The sequence below is a fragment of the Amblyomma americanum genome, chromosome 5, assembly GCF_052857255.1.
Source record: "Amblyomma americanum isolate KBUSLIRL-KWMA chromosome 5, ASM5285725v1, whole genome shotgun sequence".
In the NCBI taxonomy this organism is placed as follows: Eukaryota; Metazoa; Arthropoda; class Arachnida; order Ixodida; family Ixodidae; genus Amblyomma; species Amblyomma americanum.
The window spans coordinates 199,355,864-199,383,817 of NC_135501.1; the positions used below are offsets into that span (position 1 = coordinate 199,355,864).

Sequence of the window (27,954 nt, forward strand, 5' to 3'; positions counted from 1 at the left end):
AAAATTTCATCACTGAGGAACTTCCCTATTTCAGGCCCAGCTGCACCAGCTTGAAAATTCCGTCAATACTTTTTTTCTCTGCACAGGTTCAGAAACGCAGTCAATTTGAAAAAAAAAGAATTTTGGTTCCCAAAATTAGCTTAAACCCTGTAAAAATGCTCTTTCCACCAAATTTTAATTACCCCTCAAATTCCCTTACAAAGGAACAAAATTATCCGAATGGGACAACACTGCGTTATTTTGGCATTCAATCTCACACGCCACCCCTCACGCAACTTGGCGTAATATATATTCCTCCTGCGCATGCATCATGCAGACGTCAGCAGAGAAAGAAAAATATATTGTGCCGTCTAACGAAACAAGTGGCATTGCTTGACAGCAGCGCACCTGACACAGAAAAAAAACAGCAAAAGAAGAGCTTGTGGGTGGGTGAAAGAAATAAACTGCATAAAGCTGCAGCTCGGCGCCGAAAGGCAGGCTCATTGCTTCGCATGCTGTGACGTACGTAAGCTGCAAGTGGAGGTCGCATTGCATTAACATCAGTTCCCTTCTCGAAGTGGGGCTAACTGGCACGTGCGCAAGCGAATAATGAGGATGAAGGGATATCAGTTAAGCTCCTATATGTTGCTTGAAGCCCACTGCAAACAGACGTGCCGGGTTAGTTAAAAGTCTCCCGGCCACAATGTCTGTTTAACAGGAGTACTCTACATGTCAGGAACAGCGCTTATGATGCTGTATATGTATACCAAGGTCCTCAGGGGCATGGATGAGTCTCCTCCTCATCCGCCGCAGGTTTTGAAGCGAAAGCTTCACTACGCTAGGTTTTCAAGAGGGCAGCGTCAGTGCAGTCACGTGACCTGCTGACGCCATCACAATCTGCCCACCGTGGCAGGCGGCAACGGCCCCATCGGACATTTCATCGACGCTTTACAGACATAGGGCATGGAAGCACCGAAAGAATGGGAGGCTCACGCGCGCTCTTCTTCGTCATGCAGTTGCTCTTCTTTCCGGCTGCCGCCTGGGTGGACCATGGCCAAGTGCATCCTTTGAGCGCGCTCGCCATCAACGCCTCTGCTTCAGGGGCATTCAGTATTGCCGCTCCACCAGGATGCGACTGGTTGACAACTTGCCGACATGAACAGCTTCAACATTTCCTGCCTCATCACGTCCTGCCACAGTCTATCGCAGCCGCAGGATCATCGACAGTCCCCACTGTGCACCATATAAAAGCATGTGCTGCGCAGCCGCCGCTCATAGGGCATGGAAGCACCGAAAGAATGGGAGGCTCACGCGCGCTCTTCTTCGTCATGCAGTTGCTCTTCTTTCCGGCTGCCGCCTGGGTGGACCATGGCCAAGTGCATCCTTTGAGCGCGCTCGCCATCAACGCCTCTGCTTCAGGGGCATCCAGTATTGCCGCTCCACCAGGATGCGACTGGTTGACAACTTGCCGACATGAACAGCTTCAACATTTCCTGCCTCATCACGTCCTGCCACAGTCTATCGCAGCCGCAGGATCATCGACAGTCCCCACTGTGCACCATATAAAAGCATGTGCTGCGCAGCCGCCGCTCATAGGGCATGGAAGCACCGAAAGAATGGGAGGCTCACGCGCGCTCTTCTTCGTCATGCAGTTGCTCTTCTTTCCGGCTGCCGCCTGGGTGGACCATGGCCAAGTGCATCCTTTGAGCGCGCTCGCCATCAACGCCTCTGCTTCAGGGGCATCCAGTATTGCCGCTCCACCAGGATGCGACTGGTTGACAACTTGCCGACATGAACAGCTTCAACATTTCCTGCCTCATCACGTCCTGCCACAGTCTATCGCAGCCGCAGGATCATCGACAGTCCCCACTGTGCACCATATAAAAGCATGTGCTGCGCAGCCGCCGCTCATAGGGCATGGAAGCACCGAAAGAATGGGAGGCTCACGCGCGCTCTTCTTCGTCATGCAGTTGCTCTTCTTTCCGGCTGCCGCCTGGGTGGACCATGGCCAAGTGCATCCTTTGAGCGCGCTCGCCATCAACGCCTCTGCTTCAGGGGCATCCAGTATTGCCGCTCCACCAGGATGCGACTGGTTGACAACTTGCCGACATGAACAGCTTCAACATTTCCTGCCTCATCACGTCCTGCCACAGTCTATCGCAGCCGCAGGATCATCGACAGTCCCCACTGTGCACCATATAAAAGCATGTGCTGCGCAGCCGCCGCTCATAGGGCATGGAAGCACCGAAAGAATGGGAGGCTCACGCGCGCTCTTCTTCGTCATGCAGTTGCTCTTCTTTCCGGCTGCCGCCTGGGTGGACCATGGCCAAGTGCATCCTTTGAGCGCGCTCGCCATCAACGCCTCTGCTTCAGGGGCATCCAGTATTGCCGCTCCACCAGGATGCGACTGGTTGACAACTTGCCGACATGAACAGCTTCAACATTTCCTGCCTCATCACGTCCTGCCACAGTCTATCGCAGCCGCAGGATCATCGACAGTCCCCACTGTGCACCATATAAAAGCATGTGCTGCGCAGCCGCCGCTCATAGGGCATGGAAGCACCGAAAGAATGGGAGGCTCACGCGCGCTCTTCTTCGTCATGCAGTTGCTCTTCTTTCCGGCTGCCGCCTGGGTGGACCATGGCCAAGTGCATCCTTTGAGCGCGCTCGCCATCAACGCCTCTGCTTCAGGGGCATCCAGTATTGCCGCTCCACCAGGATGCGACTGGTTGACAACTTGCCGACATGAACAGCTTCAACATTTCCTGCCTCATCACGTCCTGCCACAGTCTATCGCAGCCGCAGGATCATCGACAGTCCCCACTGTGCACCATATAAAAGCATGTGCTGCGCAGCCGCCGCTCATAGGGCATGGAAGCACCGAAAGAATGGGAGGCTCACGCGCGCTCTTCTTCGTCATGCAGTTGCTCTTCTTTCCGGCTGCCGCCTGGGTGGACCATGGCCAAGTGCATCCTTTGAGCGCGCTCGCCATCAACGCCTCTGCTTCAGGGGCATCCAGTATTGCCGCTCCACCAGGATGCGACTGGTTGACAACTTGCCGACATGAACAGCTTCAACATTTCCTGCCTCATCACGTCCTGCCACAGTCTATCGCAGCCGCAGGATCATCGACAGTCCCCACTGTGCACCATATAAAAGCATGTGCTGCGCAGCCGCCGCTCATAGGGCATGGAAGCACCGAAAGAATGGGAGGCTCACGCGCGCTCTTCTTCGTCATGCAGTTGCTCTTCTTTCCGGCTGCCGCCTGGGTGGACCATGGCCAAGTGCATCCTTTGAGCGCGCTCGCCATCAACGCCTCTGCTTCAGGGGCATCCAGTATTGCCGCTCCACCAGGATGCGACTGGTTGACAACTTGCCGACATGAACAGCTTCAACATTTCCTGCCTCATCACGTCCTGCCACAGTCTATCGCAGCCGCAGGATCATCGACAGTCCCCACTGTGCACCATATAAAAGCATGTGCTGCGCAGCCGCCGCTCATAGGGCATGGAAGCACCGAAAGAATGGGAGGCTCACGCGCGCTCTTCTTCGTCATGCAGTTGCTCTTCTTTCCGGCTGCCGCCTGGGTGGACCATGGCCAAGTGCATCCTTTGAGCGCGCTCGCCATCAACGCCTCTGCTTCAGGGGCATCCAGTATTGCCGCTCCACCAGGATGCGACTGGTTGACAACTTGCCGACATGAACAGCTTCAACATTTCCTGCCTCATCACGTCCTGCCACAGTCTATCGCAGCCGCAGGATCATCGACAGTCCCCACTGTGCACCATATAAAAGCATGTGCTGCGCAGCCGCCGCTCATAGGGCATGGAAGCACCGAAAGAATGGGAGGCTCACGCGCGCTCTTCTTCGTCATGCAGTTGCTCTTCTTTCCGGCTGCCGCCTGGGTGGACCATGGCCAAGTGCATCCTTTGAGCGCGCTCGCCATCAACGCCTCTGCTTCAGGGGCATCCAGTATTGCCGCTCCACCAGGATGCGACTGGTTGACAACTTGCCGACATGAACAGCTTCAACATTTCCTGCCTCATCACGTCCTGCCACAGTCTATCGCAGCCGCAGGATCATCGACAGTCCCCACTGTGCACCATATAAAAGCATGTGCTGCGCAGCCGCCGCTCATAGGGCATGGAAGCACCGAAAGAATGGGAGGCTCACGCGCGCTCTTCTTCGTCATGCAGTTGCTCTTCTTTCCGGCTGCCGCCTGGGTGGACCATGGCCAAGTGCATCCTTTGAGCGCGCTCGCCATCAACGCCTCTGCTTCAGGGGCATCCAGTATTGCCGCTCCACCAGGATGCGACTGGTTGACAACTTGCCGACATGAACAGCTTCAACATTTCCTGCCTCATCACGTCCTGCCACAGTCTATCGCAGCCGCAGGATCATCGACAGTCCCCACTGTGCACCATATAAAAGCATGTGCTGCGCAGCCGCCGCTCATAGGGCATGGAAGCACCGAAAGAATGGGAGGCTCACGCGCGCTCTTCTTCGTCATGCAGTTGCTCTTCTTTCCGGCTGCCGCCTGGGTGGACCATGGCCAAGTGCATCCTTTAAGCGCGCGCCATCAACGCCTCTGCTTCAGGGGCATCCAGTATTGCCGCTCCACCAGGATGCGACTGGTTGACAACTTGCCGACATGAACAGCTTCAACATTTCCTGCCTCATCACGTCCTGCCACAGTCTATCGCAGCCGCAGGATCATCGACAGTCCCCACTGTGCACCATATAAAAGCATGTGCTGCGCAGCCGCCGCTCATAGGGCATGGAAGCACCGAAAGAATGGGAGGCTCACGCGCGCTCTTCTTCGTCATGCAGTTGCTCTTCTTTCCGGCTGCCGCCTGGGTGGACCATGGCCAAGTGCATCCTTTGAGCGCGCTCGCCATCAACGCCTCTGCTTCAGGGGCATCCAGTATTGCCGCTCCACCAGGATGCGACTGGTTGACAACTTGCCGACATGAACAGCTTCAACATTTCCTGCCTCATCACGTCCTGCCACAGTCTATCGCAGCCGCAGGATCATCGACAGTCCCCACTGTGCACCATATAAAAGCATGTGCTGCGCAGCCGCCGCTCATAGGGCATGGAAGCACCGAAAGAATGGGAGGCTCACGCGCGCTCTTCTTCGTCATGCAGTTGCTCTTCTTTCCGGCTGCCGCCTGGGTGGACCATGGCCAAGTGCATCCTTTAAGCGCGCGCCATCAACGCCTCTGCTTCAGGGGCATCCAGTATTGCCGCTCCACCAGGATGCGACTGGTTGACAACTTGCCGACATGAACAGCTTCAACATTTCCTGCCTCATCACGTCCTGCCACAGTCTATCGCAGCCGCAGGATCATCGACAGTCCCCACTGTGCACCATATAAAAGCATGTGCTGCGCAGCCGCCGCTCATAGGGCATGGAAGCACCGAAAGAATGGGAGGCTCACGCGCGCTCTTCTTCGTCATGCAGTTGCTCTTCTTTCCGGCTGCCGCCTGGGTGGACCATGGCCAAGTGCATCCTTTGAGCGCGCTCGCCATCAACGCCTCTGCTTCAGGGGCATCCAGTATTGCCGCTCCACCAGGATGCGACTGGTTGACAACTTGCCGACATGAACAGCTTCAACATTTCCTGCCTCATCACGTCCTGCCACAGTCTATCGCAGCCGCAGGATCATCGACAGTCCCCACTGTGCACCATATAAAAGCATGTGCTGCGCAGCCGCCGCTCATAGGGCATGGAAGCACCGAAAGAATGGGAGGCTCACGCGCGCTCTTCTTCGTCATGCAGTTGCTCTTCTTTCCGGCTGCCGCCTGGGTGGACCATGGCCAAGTGCATCCTTTGAGCGCGCTCGCCATCAACGCCTCTGCTTCAGGGGCATCCAGTATTGCCGCTCCACCAGGATGCGACTGGTTGACAACTTGCCGACATGAACAGCTTCAACATTTCCTGCCTCATCACGTCCTGCCACAGTCTATCGCAGCCGCAGGATCATCGACAGTCCCCACTGTGCACCATATAAAAGCATGTGCTGCGCAGCCGCCGCTCATAGGGCATGGAAGCACCGAAAGAATGGGAGGCTCACGCGCGCTCTTCTTCGTCATGCAGTTGCTCTTCTTTCCGGCTGCCGCCTGGGTGGACCATGGCCAAGTGCATCCTTTGAGCGCGCTCGCCATCAACGCCTCTGCTTCAGGGGCATCCAGTATTGCCGCTCCACCAGGATGCGACTGGTTGACAACTTGCCGACATGAACAGCTTCAACATTTCCTGCCTCATCACGTCCTGCCACAGTCTATCGCAGCCGCAGGATCATCGACAGTCCCCACTGTGCACCATATAAAAGCATGTGCTGCGCAGCCGCCGCTCATAGGGCATGGAAGCACCGAAAGAATGGGAGGCTCACGCGCGCTCTTCTTCGTCATGCAGTTGCTCTTCTTTCCGGCTGCCGCCTGGGTGGACCATGGCCAAGTGCATCCTTTGAGCGCGCTCGCCATCAACGCCTCTGCTTCAGGGGCATCCAGTATTGCCGCTCCACCAGGATGCGACTGGTTGACAACTTGCCGACATGAACAGCTTCAACATTTCCTGCCTCATCACGTCCTGCCACAGTCTATCGCAGCCGCAGGATCATCGACAGTCCCCACTGTGCACCATATAAAAGCATGTGCTGCGCAGCCGCCGCTCATAGGGCATGGAAGCACCGAAAGAATGGGAGGCTCACGCGCGCTCTTCTTCGTCATGCAGTTGCTCTTCTTTCCGGCTGCCGCCTGGGTGGACCATGGCCAAGTGCATCCTTTGAGCGCGCTCGCCATCAACGCCTCTGCTTCAGGGGCATCCAGTATTGCCGCTCCACCAGGATGCGACTGGTTGACAACTTGCCGACATGAACAGCTTCAACATTTCCTGCCTCATCACGTCCTGCCACAGTCTATCGCAGCCGCAGGATCATCGACAGTCCCCACTGTGCACCATATAAAAGCATGTGCTGCGCAGCCGCCGCTCATAGGGCATGGAAGCACCGAAAGAATGGGAGGCTCACGCGCGCTCTTCTTCGTCATGCAGTTGCTCTTCTTTCCGGCTGCCGCCTGGGTGGACCATGGCCAAGTGCATCCTTTGAGCGCGCTCGCCATCAACGCCTCTGCTTCAGGGGCATCCAGTATTGCCGCTCCACCAGGATGCGACTGGTTGACAACTTGCCGACATGAACAGCTTCAACATTTCCTGCCTCATCACGTCCTGCCACAGTCTATCGCAGCCGCAGGATCATCGACAGTCCCCACTGTGCACCATATAAAAGCATGTGCTGCGCAGCCGCCGCTCATAGGGCATGGAAGCACCGAAAGAATGGGAGGCTCACGCGCGCTCTTCTTCGTCATGCAGTTGCTCTTCTTTCCGGCTGCCGCCTGGGTGGACCATGGCCAAGTGCATCCTTTGAGCGCGCTCGCCATCAACGCCTCTGCTTCAGGGGCATCCAGTATTGCCGCTCCACCAGGATGCGACTGGTTGACAACTTGCCGACATGAACAGCTTCAACATTTCCTGCCTCATCACGTCCTGCCACAGTCTATCGCAGCCGCAGGATCATCGACAGTCCCCACTGTGCACCATATAAAAGCATGTGCTGCGCAGCCGCCGCTCATAGGGCATGGAAGCACCGAAAGAATGGGAGGCTCACGCGCGCTCTTCTTCGTCATGCAGTTGCTCTTCTTTCCGGCTGCCGCCTGGGTGGACCATGGCCAAGTGCATCCTTTGAGCGCGCTCGCCATCAACGCCTCTGCTTCAGGGGCATCCAGTATTGCCGCTCCACCAGGATGCGACTGGTTGACAACTTGCCGACATGAACAGCTTCAACATTTCCTGCCTCATCACGTCCTGCCACAGTCTATCGCAGCCGCAGGATCATCGACAGTCCCCACTGTGCACCATATAAAAGCATGTGCTGCGCAGCCGCCGCTCATAGGGCATGGAAGCACCGAAAGAATGGGAGGCTCACGCGCGCTCTTCTTCGTCATGCAGTTGCTCTTCTTTCCGGCTGCCGCCTGGGTGGACCATGGCCAAGTGCATCCTTTGAGCGCGCTCGCCATCAACGCCTCTGCTTCAGGGGCATCCAGTATTGCCGCTCCACCAGGATGCGACTGGTTGACAACTTGCCGACATGAACAGCTTCAACATTTCCTGCCTCATCACGTCCTGCCACAGTCTATCGCAGCCGCAGGATCATCGACAGTCCCCACTGTGCACCATATAAAAGCATGTGCTGCGCAGCCGCCGCTCATAGGGCATGGAAGCACCGAAAGAATGGGAGGCTCACGCGCGCTCTTCTTCGTCATGCAGTTGCTCTTCTTTCCGGCTGCCGCCTGGGTGGACCATGGCCAAGTGCATCCTTTAAGCGCGCGCCATCAACGCCTCTGCTTCAGGGGCATCCAGTATTGCCGCTCCACCAGGATGCGACTGGTTGACAACTTGCCGACATGAACAGCTTCAACATTTCCTGCCTCATCACGTCCTGCCACAGTCTATCGCAGCCGCAGGATCATCGACAGTCCCCACTGTGCACCATATAAAAGCATGTGCTGCGCAGCCGCCGCTCATAGGGCATGGAAGCACCGAAAGAATGGGAGGCTCACGCGCGCTCTTCTTCGTCATGCAGGTCAGTTACCAGTTCAAACTACCTTACCACTGCTTTAAGTCAGATGATGCCTTTATAGTCGTGCTTCCATGCCCTGGAGCCTTGTTCGAGCCTTTCTGTTCACTTTTATTGCTTTTGTGTGGGGACGTAGAGTGCAATCCGGGTCCTGACAAACAGACTCTTGCGGAAATTCTTAATACACTCAAAGATTTAAGCGAGCGCTCAATCAGGATGGAAACAGTGCAAAAATCGGTAGCCGAGACGGTGACTGAACTGAAAGACCAGCAAAGAATCGCTTTTCAAGCTATTTCCGACATAAAGACCCGGTTAGACGTTGTTGAAGGCCAGACTTCAATGCTTCAGCATTGGCAGGCCGATTTTAATGAGCTAAGCGATAAAGTTAACCGTCTTGAACTGGAAGCCTGCGCAATGCGCCACCGATTAGACGACGCAGAGGACCGTTCTCGACGCGACAATCTGCTTTTTTACGGAATAAAAGACGACGAAAGTGAAGCGTATGCTGATTCTGAAGAGAAAGTTTTAGGGGTCATTGCCGATAAACTAAACCTCAGCTTAACAAGTGAAAGCATTTTACGTGCGCACAGGATCGGTCGGTTTGTAGAAGGAAAAACAAGGCCGGTTATTGTCAAATTTGCTACCTATAAGCACAGAGAATCAGTTTTCGCAAAATGTTCCATGTTAAAAGACACTGGCTTTGCTCTCAGTGAGGACTTATGCGTTGCCACACGCAACATTCAAAAAAAGCTAAGAGAATACGGTAAAAGCCTGCATAAACCATATAAACTTGGGTATAAGAAACTGCATGTCAATGGAAAATGTTACAGTTATAATGAAGTAGATGACATTGTTTTTGAAATCGCATCCTCGAATACTGCACCGATGAATGCTTCTGCATCACCTAGATTTCTTCGTTCTGGACGCCAACTACTCCCCGATAAGGATAAGAAATAGGAATGCGCGAGGGGAAGAGATGCCACATCATCGAAAACAGAATTTTGTGTTTGTTATACTAACATTCGAAGTATTTTTCGTAAGAAGGATGAATTATGCACCTTGATTAACGACCTCAAAGCAAATGTTATTGCATTAACTGAAACGTGGCTCAGCAGCAAAATATCTAATTCAGAATTGTTTCATTGCGATAAAAAATATGTTGTCTACCGCAGTGACCGCACTCAAAGAACAGGTGGTGGTGTTTTGCTCGCAATTGACGAGCAGTTTGATTGTCACTGCATATCAATTGTTTCTGATATTGAATCTGTGTGGTGCTGCGTGAATTTAGGTTTCAGGAAAGTGATCATCGGCGTTTGCTATCGCTCCCCTTCCAGCGATATGTCATTCTGTGATAGCTTGCATGACAGCCTGAATCAAATCACTGTTCGATATCCCAGCGCACAAATTCTACTTTTGGGGGACTTCAACTATCCCAACATTATCTGGTCACACACGTTCCCTTTTTCTAACCCACCGAGCGCAGAAACTAACCAATTTATCACCATCTGCGCAGACTTTGGCTTGACACAAATCGTCACTTCACCCACACGTGTTACTCAAAATTCATCCTCTCTTCTAGATCTTGTATTAACGACTGCAGAAGATTGCACGTCACCTGTAATACATATGCCTGGCCTGAGCGACCACGATGTATTACATTTCACGTTAACTCATGAACACGTACCTTCATCAAACCGCTCCAAAAATATTAGGGACTACAACAAGGCTAATTTTCTTGCTATTAATGATGAACTGAGCTCTTTTCTAGACATATTCTTGCCTAATTACCTCGAGCGCTCGGTGGAAACTAACTGGTGCATGTTCCGAAATAAGGTATCTGAATTGATTAACCGACATATTCCTCTTCGGCGCGTCTACTCGAATAACCAAGCTCCATGGTATAATCGATATTTAAACCGCCTTTCTAACAAAAAGAAAAGACTTTTTCGAACTGCTAGGAATTCATTAAAACCTGAGCGATGGACTGCATATAAATCAGCTGCCTTAGCCTATTCCCGTGCACTAAAGACTACTAAATTTTCTTTTTTTAATGTAACCCTCCCGAACATCTTAAAGTCTAATCCTAAACGCTTCTGGAGCATAATAAAACCTAGCACTAACGACAAAGTGTCATTACTTTCAGCAACTGGAAATCCCATTCCGGACCATCTTTGTGCCACTTCACTAAATGACTCTTTTGTCCAGTCATTTTCTTCCTCATCCGTTGATCGCCACCATCCCAAACTCCAATCATGTAACTACTACTGTATGGATCCAATTGTGTTTGACTCTCATGGCATTATACCGATCATTAATAATTTAAAACAAACATCTTCTAGCGGAATCGATGGCATTAATAGCAAATTTCTTCGGAATACTGTTGAATATACCTCTATCATTTTGGAAAGCATATTCTCACAGTCGTTCCATGATGGCGTACTACCCGAGGACTGGAAAACTGCTAAGGTCATACCTGTACATAAAGCCGGTGACAAACAGTACCCATCTAACTATCGACCCATCTCTCTCACATCAATACCCTGCAAAATAATGGAACATATAATTCTCACTCACCTTGTTAATTTTCTTGAAGATAATAGCTTCTTTTCTCTGACTCAGCATGGCTTTCGGAAAGGTTTCTCCTGTGAAACTCAATTACTTTCCTTTACTAATGATCTGCACTTCTACTTAGACTCCGCGTTTTCCACAGACTGCATATTTCTCGACTTCGCTAAGGCATTCGATAAAGTTAACCATTCATTACTTCTATATAAACTCAGCATTCTAAATATTGACCCTTCTGTTCTGAACTGGATTCGCGCGTTTCTTTTTTCTCGCCTTCAGTTTGTGCATGCTAATGACACTAATTCTTCTACCGTGCCAGTTGGTTCTGGGGTTCCTCAAGGATCTGTCCTTGGCCCTTTACTGTTCCTGATTTATATTAATGATCTGCCTGCTACTGTTAACTCTAGGATTTGTTTGTTTGCCGACGACTGCGTGATTTACCGTAAAATAACTAACGATTCCGATATTCGCTCTCTTCAGGTCGATCTTAATAACATACTAGACTGGTGTCATAATTGGAAAATGGAACTAAATATTAAAAAATGCAAATCTATGAGAGTTTCACGTTCAAATACTACTTGTCCTCCTTATTTTCTTCACAGTCATCCCCTTGAAAGCGTAAGATCGTACCGGTATCTTGGCATACATATAACTAACACCCTGTCCTGGAAACTTCATATAGAACATATAGCATCTAAAGCAAACAAAACGCTTGGTTATCTTCGAAGAAATTTTACACTTGCTCCATCTTCATTAAAATCATTATTATACATGACCTACGTACGACCGCAAATGGAATACGCTTCATCTATATGGGACCCTGGACAGGTCTCACTGACACAGGTTCTGGAAACTGTCCAGAATCGTGCAACTAGATTCATTTTAGGCAATTACCATCGTACATCTAGCGTCACCCAAATGAAAAAGTCTTTAAACCTCCTGCCCCTAGCTACCCGCCGTAAGCACTTCCGCATCTGCCTATTCCATAAGATTTTCTACTCCAATTTTCAACTTCGCTCTCGATGGATTCAACCAGCACCGTTCATTTCTCACCGTCGTGATCATCAACACAAGGTCACAGTGCCTCATTGTAACACAGTGGCATGTGCGCAATCATATTTTCCGCTAACTTCTAAAGAATGGAATTCCCTACCCGCATCATTAACTAGCATCACTGATTCAACTCAATTTAGAAGAATGCTTACCACTCTGATTACATAATGATCGCTTTTATATTTTATTGGTTGTTGTGTTCTCCACGTATTAGTATTGTTCTTAAACTATTTTATTAATCTGTTCCGTGTTCATTTTGCTCACTTCTTTTTATCCTGCCTCCGTTGTTCTATAGTTTTGTATGAATTGTGCTTTGTTTATTTTTCTTGTTAACAACTGCCCTTCCCCTCTGAAATGTACTTTGTACCTTGAGGGTATCACAAATAAATAAATAAATCCGTTCGGCAGTGTGTGTGGCGTTTGTGAACGCAGCCATGCAAAGGAAGATTCCACTTCTCACCAGGGTTAACCAAAGTTTAAACTACAGCTAATTTTTTTAGCTTCTCGGGTGTCATAAGCCCCCAGCTACAATGCTCAGAAGGAGACCATATGGCTTAGGAACATTTAGCCAGTCCTTCACATGCTTAGGCGTGTGCATGTATACAGGGTGTCCAACTAACTTTAACCGGGGTTTAAAAATGTGCCGCGGCACGACGACGCGACCAAGCGCATGTTGCCGGCTATAGCATAGAACAAGTCACACTATTTTTTGCAATTACGTAATTAGTCGAGATTCATTAACCAACTTCGCTAGCAACGAAGTTAGGCAAAAAATCCCGATGAGAAAGTTGTAAAACGGTCCGAAAAGCATCCCATTGGACAGTTTCTAACTTTTCATCTATTACGTATTAGTCTTTCCCGCTCGCTGCAAATGCCCGCGAAATACAAACGTCGAATGCTCTCACGGCGAATGCTAAAGCCTGAAACTAGTTATAGTTACAGTTACGCGAGTGATGCCATGTCAGAGAAAAAAAATTGCTGGCAGTTTAGCATTGCTAAGCACGAAATATTGCGCGAAAGCATGGTTTTCTGCAGGTGGACACACCGTCACATAACTCAAGGCGCGATTGAGTTGTCCACTGACTCAGGGAGCCATGGAGTTATGCGCCCTTCCTCAAAATCAATGGAGCCTACAACGTTGTCAACGCCAACGCATGCAGCGCATGTCTCTCACTACCATCACGTATAGCTCACGACTGAGGTGTACATTGACCCTTGGAGCCAGTTATGCGCCTTTCCTTTCATGATTATCTCAGTGGCTTCACGCACATGTATATGGATTCTAAAACTGCATGTAGAAGCTACCTCACCGGGGACATCTGCCAGCAAGGGAAGCAAATCATAAAAGAGCAGAAAGCACTACACAGAGTGCGCATCTAGTAGCCCACGAACAACAATACCATGGATACCGGGACATGAAGGGATCATGGGCAATCTGCACGCGGATAAGGCCGCCCGAGCACTACCCCCCCCCCCCCTCCCCCGAGAAGCCAACTTCCTGCGTGAGGAAGACCTGACCCCCCTTGACATCCATGGCCCCTGAAATAACAATACAGAGGGAACAGGAGAATGCTCCCTCCCACAAACAGAAGCCTGGACATCACCGCATCAACCACATGGATAAGGTTTGATTTATGGGGTTCAACGTCCCAAAGCGACTAGGGACGTCATACTGGAGGTATCCGGATAATTTTGACCACCTGGGATTCTTTAGCATGCATTGACACCGCACAGTACACGGGCCTCTAGCATTTCGTCTCCATCTAAATGCGACCGCCGCAGCCGGGACCGAACCCGCGTCTTTCGGGTCAGCAGACGAGCACTATAACTACTGAGCCACCGCGGACAAACACGTACCCCAACCTGCACATACTGAACAAAGTGCATGATAAGGTTCGTTCTTCGGGCTCCACAACAGGTGCCCCACCGTCCGAGACGGTATAATAGACGAGATCAGGCAAGACTTGACTGAAGGAAGGCAAGCTGAAGCTTTATACAGGAATTCACATATTTACAACAGAATAAACAGCGAGCATGATTACATGGAACTGGCTAAGGAAAAATCTTCCCTCCTTGGCATCGCCGAAGATGCAAGGGATCTAAAATTCTAAATCTAGCTCAGAACAACTTTCCAGGCTCCGGGGCCCGGTTTTAAAGACCTAGAAGCCTGGCCCACCCCTTGCATCACCCAATCACAACACACTAACACATGATTGGTTTACAAACTGCATGGCACGCCTTCCAGTTTCGGTAAGGTTCGAAACCCTCTCCCTGATATACACAACGCGAAAAGGACATCAAAATTGCTATAAGAAAATGGAATTCCGGGAATGGACGCTCGAAATGATTGGCCCACTAGGTTTACGTGCCACGCCTCATACTTCCCCAGTATTACTTAAAATATCTTCCTTACAAAGTAAAAAGAGAAACGCATGAAAATACACCAAAACATTCTCACGGGTCGCCGGCTCCCTGGGAACCCGTGACCCTGGCGGCTCCCAGCTTTACGCCAATTATTGATCTCAACCGAAACGCTACCGCCGCAAGTAGCAAACTACTCGTCTTCGTGACGACTGTTGACAGGCGTCCCCACAAAATCTGGAAAACCGTGCTTCTGCATCCCCTTTGTACATCTACGCTTCGTTAAGCCGGCCCGTTTCTCGGGATCCGTTGGTAGGCCCCGTCCTCGGACTTCGGCGCCGCCGCGGCGTCTGCCTGCCGCGTCCGCGCTGACCGTGCGCTACGCTTAATTGTCCTCAGTCAAGCGCGAGAGTCCAGACCTGTCTCGCCCGGCGGTGATGACCCCTCAAAACTAGACGGGCGAGGGGGGCGGCCGGCGTATGGCGGCTTCGACAGGGTCACTGCTCTTGTCTCCGCGCACAGCCGTACTGTCGCCGCAAAACGGGGACCTCGATGGGGTTCCGGGAAAACGTCCCCCCTCCTTCCCTTTAGCTCGGTCTTTGCCTTGGCCGGTCAACGCCCGCTTGCCTCGCCCTGCACGCCCATAGCACAAACAACAACAGAGCAGAGCGGCTGGCAATATCCATGCAGTGGAGCCCTGGAAAGAGGGCCCACCCGCTGGTGATTTATATATCACCAGTAATAAACATTTCTCTCTCTGTCTCTGCATGGGGCGGGGTACTAGTCATCTTCATCATCATCAGCCTGACTACGCCCACTGCAGGGCAAATGCCTCTCCCATAACTCTCCAATTAACCCTGCCTGTTCTGTGCCAGCTGGGGCCACCCTATCCCCGCAAACTCTCATCCGCCCACCTAATACCCCTTGGCTTGCCTTCTCTTATAATCCATTCAGGGGATGTGAAGGGGGCTCTAACAAACTTGCGGCATGCCTGGGATATTGAAGCACGCCGCTTCACGAATAGTGTCCAGCAAGGATTTTTTAAATGCGCTTTGTAGAAGCTGAGTTATCTGTGGTTAAAATTTGAATTTCAGCGCCTTCGCGCCTTTCCCTCTCTCGTCACTTTTTGCACGCTGGAAGGCAGGCGCTCCTTCACCGACCCCCCTCTGGGAGCGAAGCTTCCCGACCCGCCGGAGCTAAGCGGCTTATTGGCCGCGGCCATGGTAGCTGCCTGACGTCTGAAAGAATCTAACCAATGGCCACCTCTCACCTTGTCTACGCAGATGCGGGGGACGGAGGAGGGTGCGAGCATGAAAAAGTCGCCGGGAAGGGCTCGCCAACTTTGGCGCGTGATTGTGGGTCGTCTGCTGCGTGTAGAAGAGTATTATTTGGCTCTGGTTTTCATGGCAACACAGTGCAGTGATTAAGTGAGTTAATGTGCTCTCCTCGAAAGGCGTTTCAGAGCCCCCTTAAGGACCAGCGGTTGTCTTGCCTTCGCATTACATGCCCTGCCCAAGCCCATTTCTTCTTGTTAATCTTGATTAGGATGTCATGAACCCGCTTTTCTTCGCTGACCTACTCTGCCCTCTTCCTGTCTCAACTTTACACCTATCATTTTCCTTTCCATAGCTCGCTATGTGATCCTCAATTTAATTATTCCCCACGTTTCTGCACCACAGGTAGGGCAAGGCGGAAGTCCCACACCTGCTTTTTTCCAGGACGTAAAGGGACCATTTCTTTACTTTTCACAAACGACCCACAAATGGCAGCTTGAACCAATAGCCTGCTTATGAGATCAGATTTTTTCTTTATTCCATTCATTTCGTCACATACGCCATCACCCACTTGCGCAAACGTCCCGCATCTGTGCTAGACATGCCTTCATTTGCACGGTGCTCAAGTACGTTCACCCAGTGCAACATCTGCCATACGTCATGTGCTACGGCGTTCTGGCAAAGCGTTATCAGCTTGGCTGTCGAGTGGTAAGAGGCTGCCTGAAAAACGACAGGTGAGTACCTGTGTGCTGGAGGCTCGCTACGAGCTCACACTTTTCGAGCTTACTTCAAGGTAACCTTTGATGAACCAGCGCAAAAAGACAACGGACAAATAGAAGGAAGATGCGGACGGAAGCGCTCGACACGCTTTTATTCCAGAAGAAACGGGGACAACGTACTATTTGTGCAGTTTTTAGACCACACCCGTGACGCAAAAAGCTAGGCAAGAACTATTTCGATTTGAAAACATGTCAGGGGATACTGAAAAGGACAGAAAACAGCGTGACAAATAGGAAAAGCGTTGATAAGCACGAAATATAGTGCGAAAGCACGGTGTTTTAGCAGGTGGACACCGCCGCCACATACCCCAAAGCGCGATTGAGGTGTCCACTGACCCAGTGAGCCAGCTACGCTTGCTACTCAAAGGCTTCACACATACAGATGTTGTTGAAGCCCGCCCGGAGAGTGCGGCTAGAGGTGCTTGCCCAATAAAATTTTTTGCGCCACTAAAAGAAAGAGAGGCACTAGCCAGCAAAACCTGTAAAGCTTTTTGGCCGTTCTTCTGAGCAACCTTTCGTCTGGAATAAAAGTCAGTTCAGCGCTTCCGCCAACGTCGTCCTTCTACTTGTCACACTACTCTGGTCGATCAAAGATCATGGAAATCCAACTAGACCAACAGCAAGCGTTACGTGACGAGCTTTGAAAAATGTGTACAATCGCCAATTAACTGTAAACACAGCTTTCGAATAAGTCCAAGACGTCCCTGCTGTTTCAGAAACAAGACTATACGTTGTTTTTTTTTTACTGGAAACTGGTTTTTTTTTCGAAGCCGCCTTTACAGACAGAAATCAGATTTAACCTCATATTTAAAGATGTCTAGCTACGGGAGGAGAAAAATTCCAGTTCACCTCCAAAAACTAAATAACGAACTTAAAAGAGGCCTCGAGACTATTTTGACAGTTGCACACCGGCTCCGTTCCGACCTAAGTCACTGCAGCACTCAGCCTATTAGCAGCTATTAGGGCGACACCACTCCGCGAGTTTTCAACAATTCGTACAATCATTTGACGTTACCGAGTGAGCCTATATTGGCCACGTGAGTCCACCGACGCGAATAAAAAAAAAAATAAACCGAATGGTAACGATCTGCAGTGTGGCCAGGTCGCTACGCACCGCATTTCTGACCGCAGTCGACAGAGATATAACTTCATTACAACGCAGCATTAATTATTGAGGATATCTTGCGCCAGGGTCACCAAAGCCGACTGGTCCGTCAGCTGGTCCCACGGTGACGTCATCCATGTCAAAGGGGCAGGAGAAAAAGGAATTGAGAAAAAGGAGTATTTAAGTGGATACGCCGATTAATGTGAAAAGAGGGTGGTGGTGAGGTATTTGTTGAATGGGAACGGTATGGAGAGCTTTTCTAATATTATCACACTGAAGATTTATTTCGTGTTTGTAATGGAGAGTACAGTGCCCTACGCTGATGTCAAAATGTCTGTCTTGTCCCGCAGCGCTCGGTTTGTGTTGCGTGCCTTTCTTATGCCCTTGTCATTTTTTGCGTTTTTTTTCCATACAAATAGGCGAAACACATGTTTCTCTGCGGGGATAGCGTATGTCACAGCATGGCTGAAAGTCCAAGTCAGGCCCGTTTCACATGCTGCGACTGGACCGATAATATACGGTGTAGCCGGTGAGGCCGCAGTGCGATTTTCGGTCAGTGTTTTCACATGCAACACCGACACAACGAATTAGGTCGGAGGAACAGGCAAGGTTGCTTGATGTTTGCATAGGCAACCCATTATTAAACGCGACAGAAACGTCACACGGAATGTATTGATGATTTTATGACCAGCGTATTTCTAGATGCAAGGCATTATTCCGTATGCTTTCATTAGAATAAACAGTTTTGCTTCCACCGCGGTAACAGCTCCCACGTGACTGCACGTCGCACGCCGTCTCGGCGCTCCCCAATGGTCAGTCGCAGAGCGAACACACCGACACTGCGACTGAATGCCAACCAGACGGAACTCGATCGCAAGCCGTCTGCGACTAGACCGAGGCCCTCCCCAGTTGCAGACCGACAGAATTCGCAGTGTCGCAGGCGAAAATCGCATGCATGTGAAACGGCCTCAGTCGGGATCTCGGTCGGCGGGAACCCACATTACGTCGCGGGAGGACACGATGTTCTCTGGGCGCTGCACTCTCAACCGTCAAAGTGTGAGAGTTTAGGAACATAAACTGCGTGGAATAACGGTGACTAAATGCCCATGGTTCCAACAAAAAAACACAAATCCTTGAGAGAGAGATGAATGGAAAGGCAGGGAATTTAACTAGGCGACGCCCAGTATGCGACCCTACACGTGGGAAGGGGAACGGAGCGATATATAGAGAGGGGGAAGAGGAAAGGGAGACCACTATTTCACGCGCCCGCAGGCCATTACTATAGCGGGGTATACAGGGCACACACTGGAAGTTTATAACCTTGAGGTCAGTAAAGAAATATTAACATTTAAGTAGCGGCCTAAATTATCCAGTCCGCTCTCACACAATGTTTTATCGTCACACGCCCACAGCAGTACAAAGGCTTCTTCCAACCTTCAATGAACCCTGTCCTGCATCACCTGTACCCTTCGCAATTTCATCCGTATACTAACCTACGTATTCACTCCGTTTCAGGTGCCTTTGAACACTTCGGGACCATATCTATTGGTATAACAGGTCCACATCGAACAAACACTTCCCGAGGTCTTTGAGCAGCATGGCCGCAGAATATAACCGAGGTTCTTCTAAGGTTCTATATAACTAATGTCCATGCGGCACCGGTGCAGCATACGTTTGTTTTTAACAATTAAAGCTCATCGAGCCCCTGCAAGCAAGATTAGACAAAAATCGACGTCCTCCAGTAATAGAGGACCCATACGACGTTTCTTGGACACTCACTAGCCTATCGATTTGGAAAAGAATAACACCGCGTCGCACGGCCTGTTGACGTACCGCAAGACCCACAAAGCGCCCCGTCTCTATCGGCGCTTGCACTTCAGTTTACTTTCCTTATCTAACGCCATGAGAAGCCACATCTACACGCGCGCAGTCCTCGCCGCATGAACTTCAAGAAATGAGGTTCAGCGCTCCTTCTCGCGCGGTCGGGGCCGCACGGAACGACGCTTGTGTCCAGCACGTGCTTCCCGAAGACAAAAGAAAGAGATGTGTCCCTCCCATACACACAAGAGTCAGCGGCGATAGTATGCGTCAAGTAGTCCGTTATCCGGTGCAAGGAACGGCGCGCCGATAAGACACCCTAAGGTGGAACCGATAAGCCCGGCGGTAAAGACCCTTTCTACCAGTCACCGGGGGGGCATGGCGGTGGCGACGGCAGCAGCGGTAGCAACCTGCGACGCGCTACTGAGTCTGCTCGTCGCCACTCCGCTAGTCGTGGCCCACTGGCGCGCCGTGTGGTTCCTCCTGGACTGGTTCGTATTACCCCAGAGGCCCTACGTCAGCGGCTGGCTCTGCCTGTCCCTGGGCCACGCGGCCGTTCTGGCAGCCCACTTAGCCCAATACGCGCTCGGTTCGCTCGGGGATGATGACGATGACTACAAGAGACTTCGGCCCAGACGGCCCTGGCGCCGGTTCGCGGCCCGCCTGTACACCCCGCTGCTGTCCGTGGCCACGATCGCCCAGTGGCGAGGTGTCTGGATCCTCCACGACCTGTTCCTCGAGCCAGTCGGTCCGGTGCCGTCGGCGCTCATCTCTCTGGGCGCGGGTTGCGTGGGGCTGGCCCTGGCCGGAGCCCTGAAGATGGTGCCGGCTTCGCCGCCGTTCGCCTTCGGCACAGACGAGCCGCGGGCCTACTTCGACGCCCCGACGCGGCTGGGCTGCAGGCCGGACAAGGGGGGATGGTTGCCGTTCGCGGCCGATTGCGCGCTCACGGTGCTTGTGCTGCAGACGCTGTTGATCAGCGCCTGGCGGGGACTGTGGGCCCTTCTGGACGCGACCAGTAGGTCGGCGAAGGCATCGCTGGCATCGGGTTCGACGGCTGCAGTGCTGCTGCTGGCTGCCCAGGTGCCAGCCGGAATCGTGTGGCGACGCCTGGGCGGCGACGACGGAGGTGCATCCAAGAATGGTAATGGAACAATGCACAGGTGGGAGGGATGATGGGGCGACATTTTAACAGCGCAAAAGAATTTTTTTTTTCTCTGCAGGCAGCTTGTTAACCAGTTTTCACACAAGAAAAGGGCAACATAGGGTGCACTCGAGCTTTTCGCGTGCTTTGATCATATTTTTTAATTTTTAATTGGTTTTTGGGGGAAAGAAAATGGCGCAGTAACTGTCTCATACATCGTTGGACACCTGAACCGCGCCGTAAGGGAAGCGATAAAGGACGGAGTGAAAGAAGAAAGGAAGAACGAGGTGCCGTAGTTGAGGGCTCTGGAATAATTTCGACCACCTGGGGATCTTTAATGTGCACTGACATCGCACAGCACACGGACGTCTAATCAATTTTTTCTTTTCATAACAGCACCTGTCTTGAATCCTTTTGCACCGTTAAAAGGAGATTGCAACTATGACTACCACTTGTGACCATCATGCTCGATGAGATAGACAACACAGAGACAGTCTGCACCCATTTCAATGGTTTCTTCTTAAGTGAGACCATTACTTTCACCCAAGTGCATTTTTCCATCATTAACTGCAGTCAGCATCATCAAAGTGGTCATGTTGTTCGCAAAAGTGACCTACGCTAGAGAAATACCACGTAACTATATAGGCTTTATAATGAACAGTAGCATATGGAATAGGGATCAATTCTAATAAAAATAATTTGTTTAACAGTAGCTCCGACTTACACAAATCCTAATATATCAATGCCACACAGAAGTCTGCATGATGAACTTTTCGTAAAAAAGTATTTTTCATCAATCCCCTATGCGAGGCGCAATAAAAAATAAGACTGTTTAGCATCGCTAAATGAGGAATGTCGTGCCACAGCACTAGTTACGGTGGGCACTTAAGGTCCTCATAGACTAAAGGAATTTCACCTAGAGGCCTTTACCCTGAGGGTAAAGGGGTCCACCCAGGTACACCCTTCACCAAGGTGAAGGCCTGGCAGGTTGCTCGCAGCCTGGTGGGCAGGTGGGCCACCTGCCATAAAACAGGCTTTAGGGACGTACATACGTATGACCAAAACAGGAAAATGCTCCTAGCAGTGCTCTTGCACTAAAAATTAATGGTCCGAGTGGTTGCTTTTACAGCACCTAACAACCACTTTCAATGCCTAAAGACTATACACTTTAATGTTCCAAACCGGAAGTGAAGCACTCTGTCGGAACTTCTCCTTCAGCACTTACTGCTGAAAATATATTTCAATTTCAATGTGGGTTCATGACCCACTAAGGCTTTGCTGTTTACATCTTAGATTTTGTACTCCGTAGGGCTAGGGCAGTTGACCGGCCAGGTTGACTGACCTAGGGCATGTCAACCTGACTATACCAGTTTTTACCAAGGTTTCCCATTCATATGTATACACTGTATGAGATTAGGTAGTCCATTTTCAAGAATTCCCATCCAAACGCATTTATTTACACATCCTCAAATCTCATTCAACAATGAAACCGAATGCCTGCTAGCAACATGTCCACGAAAAAGCAAAGAAAAAATTAAGTAACAACAAAATGTTTAAAGCATATAAAATGAAAAAATAGAGAAAAATCTGTGCACATCCATTCACTGCCAACCCAAGGAGGTCACTGATTGCACAAAAATGCTGACTGCAAGCGTCCACATTTTATCACAAACGCTCACAATATGTACAGCCCAAACACATGAAAACAAAAAAAAGCCTTAAACGGGTGCACTGCTTGGTTGAAGCAGATAAAAGAAGATAGAGAATGAAATCATAGACAAAAGTGAAACGACCTCAAGATGGGTGCTAATTCAAAAACGAACACACATGCATTGCATAGAAACATCTAAGGTGACAATCTAAAGAAAGAAGGCACTGCAAACACTGTGTATTTCCCGCATCTTTGGTCATAATTTTCCTTTATCAAGCCCCAACAGCAACTACGGAAACTTTAAGTTACCATACACTATTTGTAACTTATCCTACAGAGGACACCCATCCTGTCCTTACCCAGTTTGAAGCCCTTGTTTATGTACACCACAATGACAGCAGGTACTAAAAATTCCCATTACAATTTACCCAGCAGCAGCAAGAGGCTCATTGTCCTGGGTGCAACGTGCATTCGAAGAGTTCTGGCACTTGGCTGCGACCTACGCCTGCGTGTCCATTTGGCGAGGAATCTGGATGCTTGTCGAAGAGTGGCTTCAGGAGGAGGTGCTAGCATTTGCACTGCTTGCTGTCGGATCGTTCCTTCTACTGCAGACTGTGTATGCTGCCAACAATGTTCTCACACGGGGCGTCTCCCTAGATGGGCAGGGTGTGGCATTTGACATTGCCTTCCTATCGGAGTTGCTCACAGTTCCGTCTTCCGGTCTATCTTGACCAGTTCCACCTCGAAGGTCAACGTGGCATCACCTGTGCAAGGGAGAGGCAAAACTTCCTATTGTTTTGTGTTACTTCAAACCTGGTGTTTTGTGCCAGGAGGTCACAGAAGCAGACGTGACCAAAGCAATGCAGAGATTATCGAGTCCCATCAACCACAAAATGTGGATTACACATGCTAACACAAAATCCAGCAAGACTGTGCAACAGGTGTAATCGACTCTGTTAAACCACAACCAAAAAGCTGACCTGACTGCCCAGTGAAGGGACATAAGTGGATGAAGGGTACTGCTTCATGATGTGGTGTGTTCTTAAGTGCCCTGTGTTTAGTGGATGTACGAAACGTTTCCCTTTATAAGTGGACACTCAACAGATATGCATTGCAATAGACCACAGTGAAATCTAGAGTACATGTTCTTATGATTCAATATTTACATATTTGATTTCGGGTCATTGTGATAGCTATCTGTGTCTGGCCTCTGGCTATATATCAGTCCATTAGTGCTTATGCAACACCAGGGATGATGGTCTAGGTCGCTGTCACGATACTGCCTCCTGGAAGAAAAAAAAAAAGCTGTCCACCCTATCAGGGCTCAAAATACATGCAGGCCACTCTCACCAAGTCTCGTGTGTTCACTCATTTCCTTCACTTATACAGTCCAGTGTCATTGATGGCACATTTTAAATATCAATGACATTAATTTGAAGTAAAACAACCTCCATACCTAGACTCTAGAACAGGAGTTCAAAATATATGCCCCTCGGGGGAAATGAATACAATAATTGTAGAATTTTGACAGCTACACTAGCTAATTGAAGCCAGCTTCCACTTCACCAGTCTTCTGCGACCTTCACAAAGAGAACAAGGCTCTGCAGGATTCAGCAAGCAGACACATAAGAAGTCTGAACATGTTCAATCAACAGATAACATTTGACTAGCAACTGAAAAATGCTCACTGCTGCATGCTAGCAAAACTATTCATTAGTGTATCATTTTAATGCAATTACACTGGAAGAAGGAACTGACGAGATTCTGTTTTTTGCATACTGTTGTTATGCCTGTAGCAGAGAATATAAATGGCAATGCACAACCTGCAGCTTTTCTGGAGCCGAGTGAGCAGTACAGGGTCTCCACACATGGGAATATTTATCTTGTCCCCAAATGGTCCAGAGTGATCTAGCATCCTGACAGTTTATGAGGTAGGTTTCCAAGCAATTTGACAAACTATGCACAAACCAGATGTGTGACACCTCCACGTTACAGCACCTCATGGTGGTTCAGGCTGATGGTACTGTTAAATCTGATTTTTAACACCTCCTAGTCCTTATATTTCAGATCGCACATGGGGTGGACATGCTCACATTTTAGTCAGAACTAGTGCTGAATGTGTAACTTCGACCCGAAATAATGCTCATAACTCGAACAGCTAAATGGTTTCAGTTTAAATGAATCTAGCTTTGAAGCCTAGTATGGTAGCAATATAAAGCAGCCACAAGGCATTTTTGATGCAGTGACAGTTTTGTCACAATGCTCCAATCAATGAGTGTGTGGTGAAGTGATTAGCAAAGTTAAGAAAAAGTGCTGTTAATTCACTGAGCTCACAAAGACTGAGAAAATAAAAAATGGAAACGAGACCCATGTTCACAAAATAAAGGAGTGTTATCAAAGATGGAACATACTTTTTGCAGTTTTGTCTGCATGATACGTCAACTTCTGAAGACTTCAGAAAATTATTTCTGGTTTGTGAAACCACAACATGAGAAATTTTACTGCACCATTTTCCCAAACAGCAGGCTCCATGACCTAAAAGTCGACTTCATTTCGCATGACAAAATCGCACACAAAAGGTGATTAAAGCGTTGAAACTCCAGATGAAACTTGTCTTACTTATGGCAAAGTGGTGTACCAGCAGTCATACGCTAAAGGTCACTGCAATATACATGCAGCCTGAATTTGAAATGAATGTCAGAAAGGCCAGCAAATGCACTTTGTCTTGACAGAACTGGCTTAACTTCCCGCTTTCATATGGCATAACCACTGACAAAAGCATACTGAAAATATCTCCTCGTACCATTCCCATACACAGAGTCATCCTCAAGTAACACTTGTTACTGGGCTAGTGTTGGTGCATAGTTCTATGTACAAATGTTGGCGCAAAAAATAAGACATTCACAAGAAAGGTGGACAAGTCAACGCAGATGCCCTGATTTTTGATGGGAGTTTTGTAACGGGTACAAATGAACAGCTCTGTTCGAGACCTCAGGAGGTCACCAGCGATCACACCCACCTGGGATAGTGGGTGGCGCACCTCTGGAACCATAGGCCAAGTCGGGAGGTATCACCAGTTTTCGTTTCTCTCCCACACACATCCTGGAAAGAAGAGCATTGGTTGGCTCCCACTTTTCGTGCCCCAGGCCACCGAACCCTACCTCAGTAATGTATTTCGAGGCCTGCAGTGCCCAAAGAACTCTAATGATGATGATGATGAATTTTGATGGCTCAAGGGCAGCTTTGGCCAGAAAAGAGTGCCATGGCACAAGGTACTTATTGGTACACAAGGCAGAGTAAAAGACCCATTTCCAAACAATCCACCTCACATGTGCTGAGCACCAGGCAAAGGAAAAAGTTGTACCTAATGTATTACCGGTGGGTACCCAGCAGCACCGGGGATTGAACCCCACACCTCCCGCTTGCAAGGCAGGTGCTCAAACCACTAGGCCACTGCTGATCATTAAATGAGTGCACAATTAAAGCAATATCCCTCATATTCCAGAACAAGTGTGTTTTTGATGCAAACCCATGAAAAGAGCAAGGGGCATAATTTAAATCCAATACACTGTAACGCAGCAAAAGATGAGGACACAAGAGACGAGAGACGAACACCACGAGCGCTAACTTCCAACAAATTTTCTCCTGAAGCATCACATTTATACACCAGAAAACAGTAATCACACGTGCGAACAGTATCGATTTCTTAAAAAAGAACGAGCTCTTTATCTGAGAGGAGAATGGAAGGTGTGCTTACACACGAGCATCCTGACCTATTTATCTTTTTGGCTTCAATGATTTCGCGCGTTAACCTTTCTCTACTTTTTCCTATTACAAGACTTTTATCAAAGAAAGTCTTACAAGGTTTTGACTAGCATGCGAGAATGTGGTCAATCATTGAAGCCGAAAAGATAAATAGGTCAGGATGCTCGTGCGTAAGCACACCTTCCATTCTCCTCTCAGATAAAGAGCTCGTTTTTCTTAAGAAATCGATACTGTTCACACGTGTGATTACTGTTTTCTGGTGTATAAATGTGATGCATCAGGAGAATAAAATTTGTTGGAAGTTAGCGCTCGTGGTGTTCGTCTCTCGTCTCTTGTGTCCTCGTCTTTTGCTGCGCTACAGTGTATTGGAACTATGTACCAACAAGCCCAAAAAGCCACGCTACTGGCATAATTTAGTCCAAGTGGTTTCTGCACTAAAAGACAACTCAAGCAAATGCCAATGAAAAACTATTTGCTGCATTGTCCAGCTCAGGAGTGCTAGTTTCGTCCTCCATTTCCTACCACTCCAGTAGTCGCTATTTCATTCTTCCAATTATTTCTGCCGCATTCGGCGCAGCAGAGCGCCTGCAGAAATGCCCTATCGCTCCCTTTGAACAAGTGCAGCGATCTGGTCGAAACGGCGGTCAATGACCTCTCTTGTCTCTACGACCCGACACTGCACTATGCCGACGTGTCGAACGTGCTAATTTCCAGTAGCTCGCCTACACACAAAAATTGCATTCGCACACTTAAGCGCTGGGTGCGGCATTCCTGATTTTCATCTTCCAAGCTCACCCGGATAACGTGGATAACCCGCCCCCACATACAATATACCATGTATGCAGTTTACGCTAATTGTGTTTTAAAGACAGCGGTGATCCTCGACTGGTATCTAAAGACGTCTTCAATGCAAACGTAAAAATTGTGCACCAAAGTGAGTGAAAAATCTGGCGTCAAGCCCTAGAATGAAACTGCTGCATTAAAAACTCGACCACGGTGAAACAACTACTAGGAGACAAACGCTCACGCCAGCAGTCCCTGATCCCACCCGCGGATGACCTGTCCCGAGCCGAGGGTGAAGGTGAGCGGCTCTCCACGATTGTAGCTGCTGTCGAATTCGGTGCCGTCCTCGAGGGTGCCGCGGTAGTGCATGTGCAGCACGTCTCCCTTGCGAGACCTGGCGTCGCAGTTCTCGACGCGCTTCTTGACGCCGATCTGCAGCCGCTTGCCACCGGCGCTGGGCTCCGACGTCGCCGCTGCGCTGCTCACCGCTGCTAAGGCGAGCCACGCAATTAGGCACCAACGAGCCATCGCCGCTCCAGAAGTAGAATAGCGCTTCTTCGTTCGATTAGGCAGACCGAATCAACCGCAGCGTACCGTACTTGGGCGTTTTATCAGTGCTGTGTGCAGTACCGTAGGGAGCGTAACGGCTGAAGGCAGAAAGCTGCTATTGAATTGGCCACGTTTAAGGCGCTAAATGGTCAAAGTTTTACATGTGTAAAGACCTATCATGTTCAAGACTCGCATTGCCGGCGTCCCGCCTCCGGAAATTCGCTCTTGGTGCCAGCAAGAACAAGGCGTGCTCGATGCTTGTAAAAAAAAAAGTGGTAGCGGGGCGCCACTAGTAAAAATAATGTTTCTCAAGATTGTGTGAATTGTGTACAAATCACGCAAATCATACTTGCTTGAATACAAAAACTATTTTATTTACTACAAAATTTGTGTGTTTTGCACGATTACAATCAAATGTGCACTATAAAAGAAAGTTCGAGCCCCAGAAAAAGTGAGGCGGCGAGGCCGCAAGCGCCGGTAAGCGCCACAAGC

The 27,954-nt window shown here is 49.6% G+C and overlaps 2 protein-coding genes across 3 annotated transcripts; one reads left to right on the top strand and one right to left on the bottom strand.

The window, feature by feature from the left end:
* The first annotated feature begins 19,267 nt into the window (after window positions 1-19,267).
* Window positions 19,268-23,714, top strand: fusl (transmembrane protein fuseless). 2 transcript variants are annotated; one of them, XM_077666457.1, is made up of 2 exons: window positions 19,268-20,714; window positions 22,801-23,714. In XM_077666457.1, exons 1-2 carry the CDS (start codon window positions 19,949-19,951, stop codon window positions 23,094-23,096), a joined length of 1,062 nt encoding a protein of 353 aa, XP_077522583.1. In that variant the 5' UTR covers window positions 19,268-19,948; the 3' UTR covers window positions 23,097-23,714. The 2 variants fall into 2 exon arrangements, with proteins under 2 accessions (XP_077522583.1, XP_077522582.1); XM_077666456.1 differs by having other exon boundaries at window positions 19,906-20,714; window positions 22,798-23,714.
* Window positions 22,150-27,695, bottom strand: LOC144133379 (peptidyl-prolyl cis-trans isomerase FKBP2-like). Its single transcript, XM_077666458.1, has 3 exons — window positions 27,158-27,695; window positions 25,385-25,467; window positions 22,150-23,129 (listed from the first exon to the last, which is right to left on the bottom strand). Exons 1-3 carry the CDS (start codon window positions 27,439-27,441, stop codon window positions 23,068-23,070), a joined length of 429 nt encoding a protein of 142 aa, XP_077522584.1. The 5' UTR covers window positions 27,442-27,695; the 3' UTR covers window positions 22,150-23,067.
* Between the last annotated feature and the right edge of the window lie 259 nt (window positions 27,696-27,954).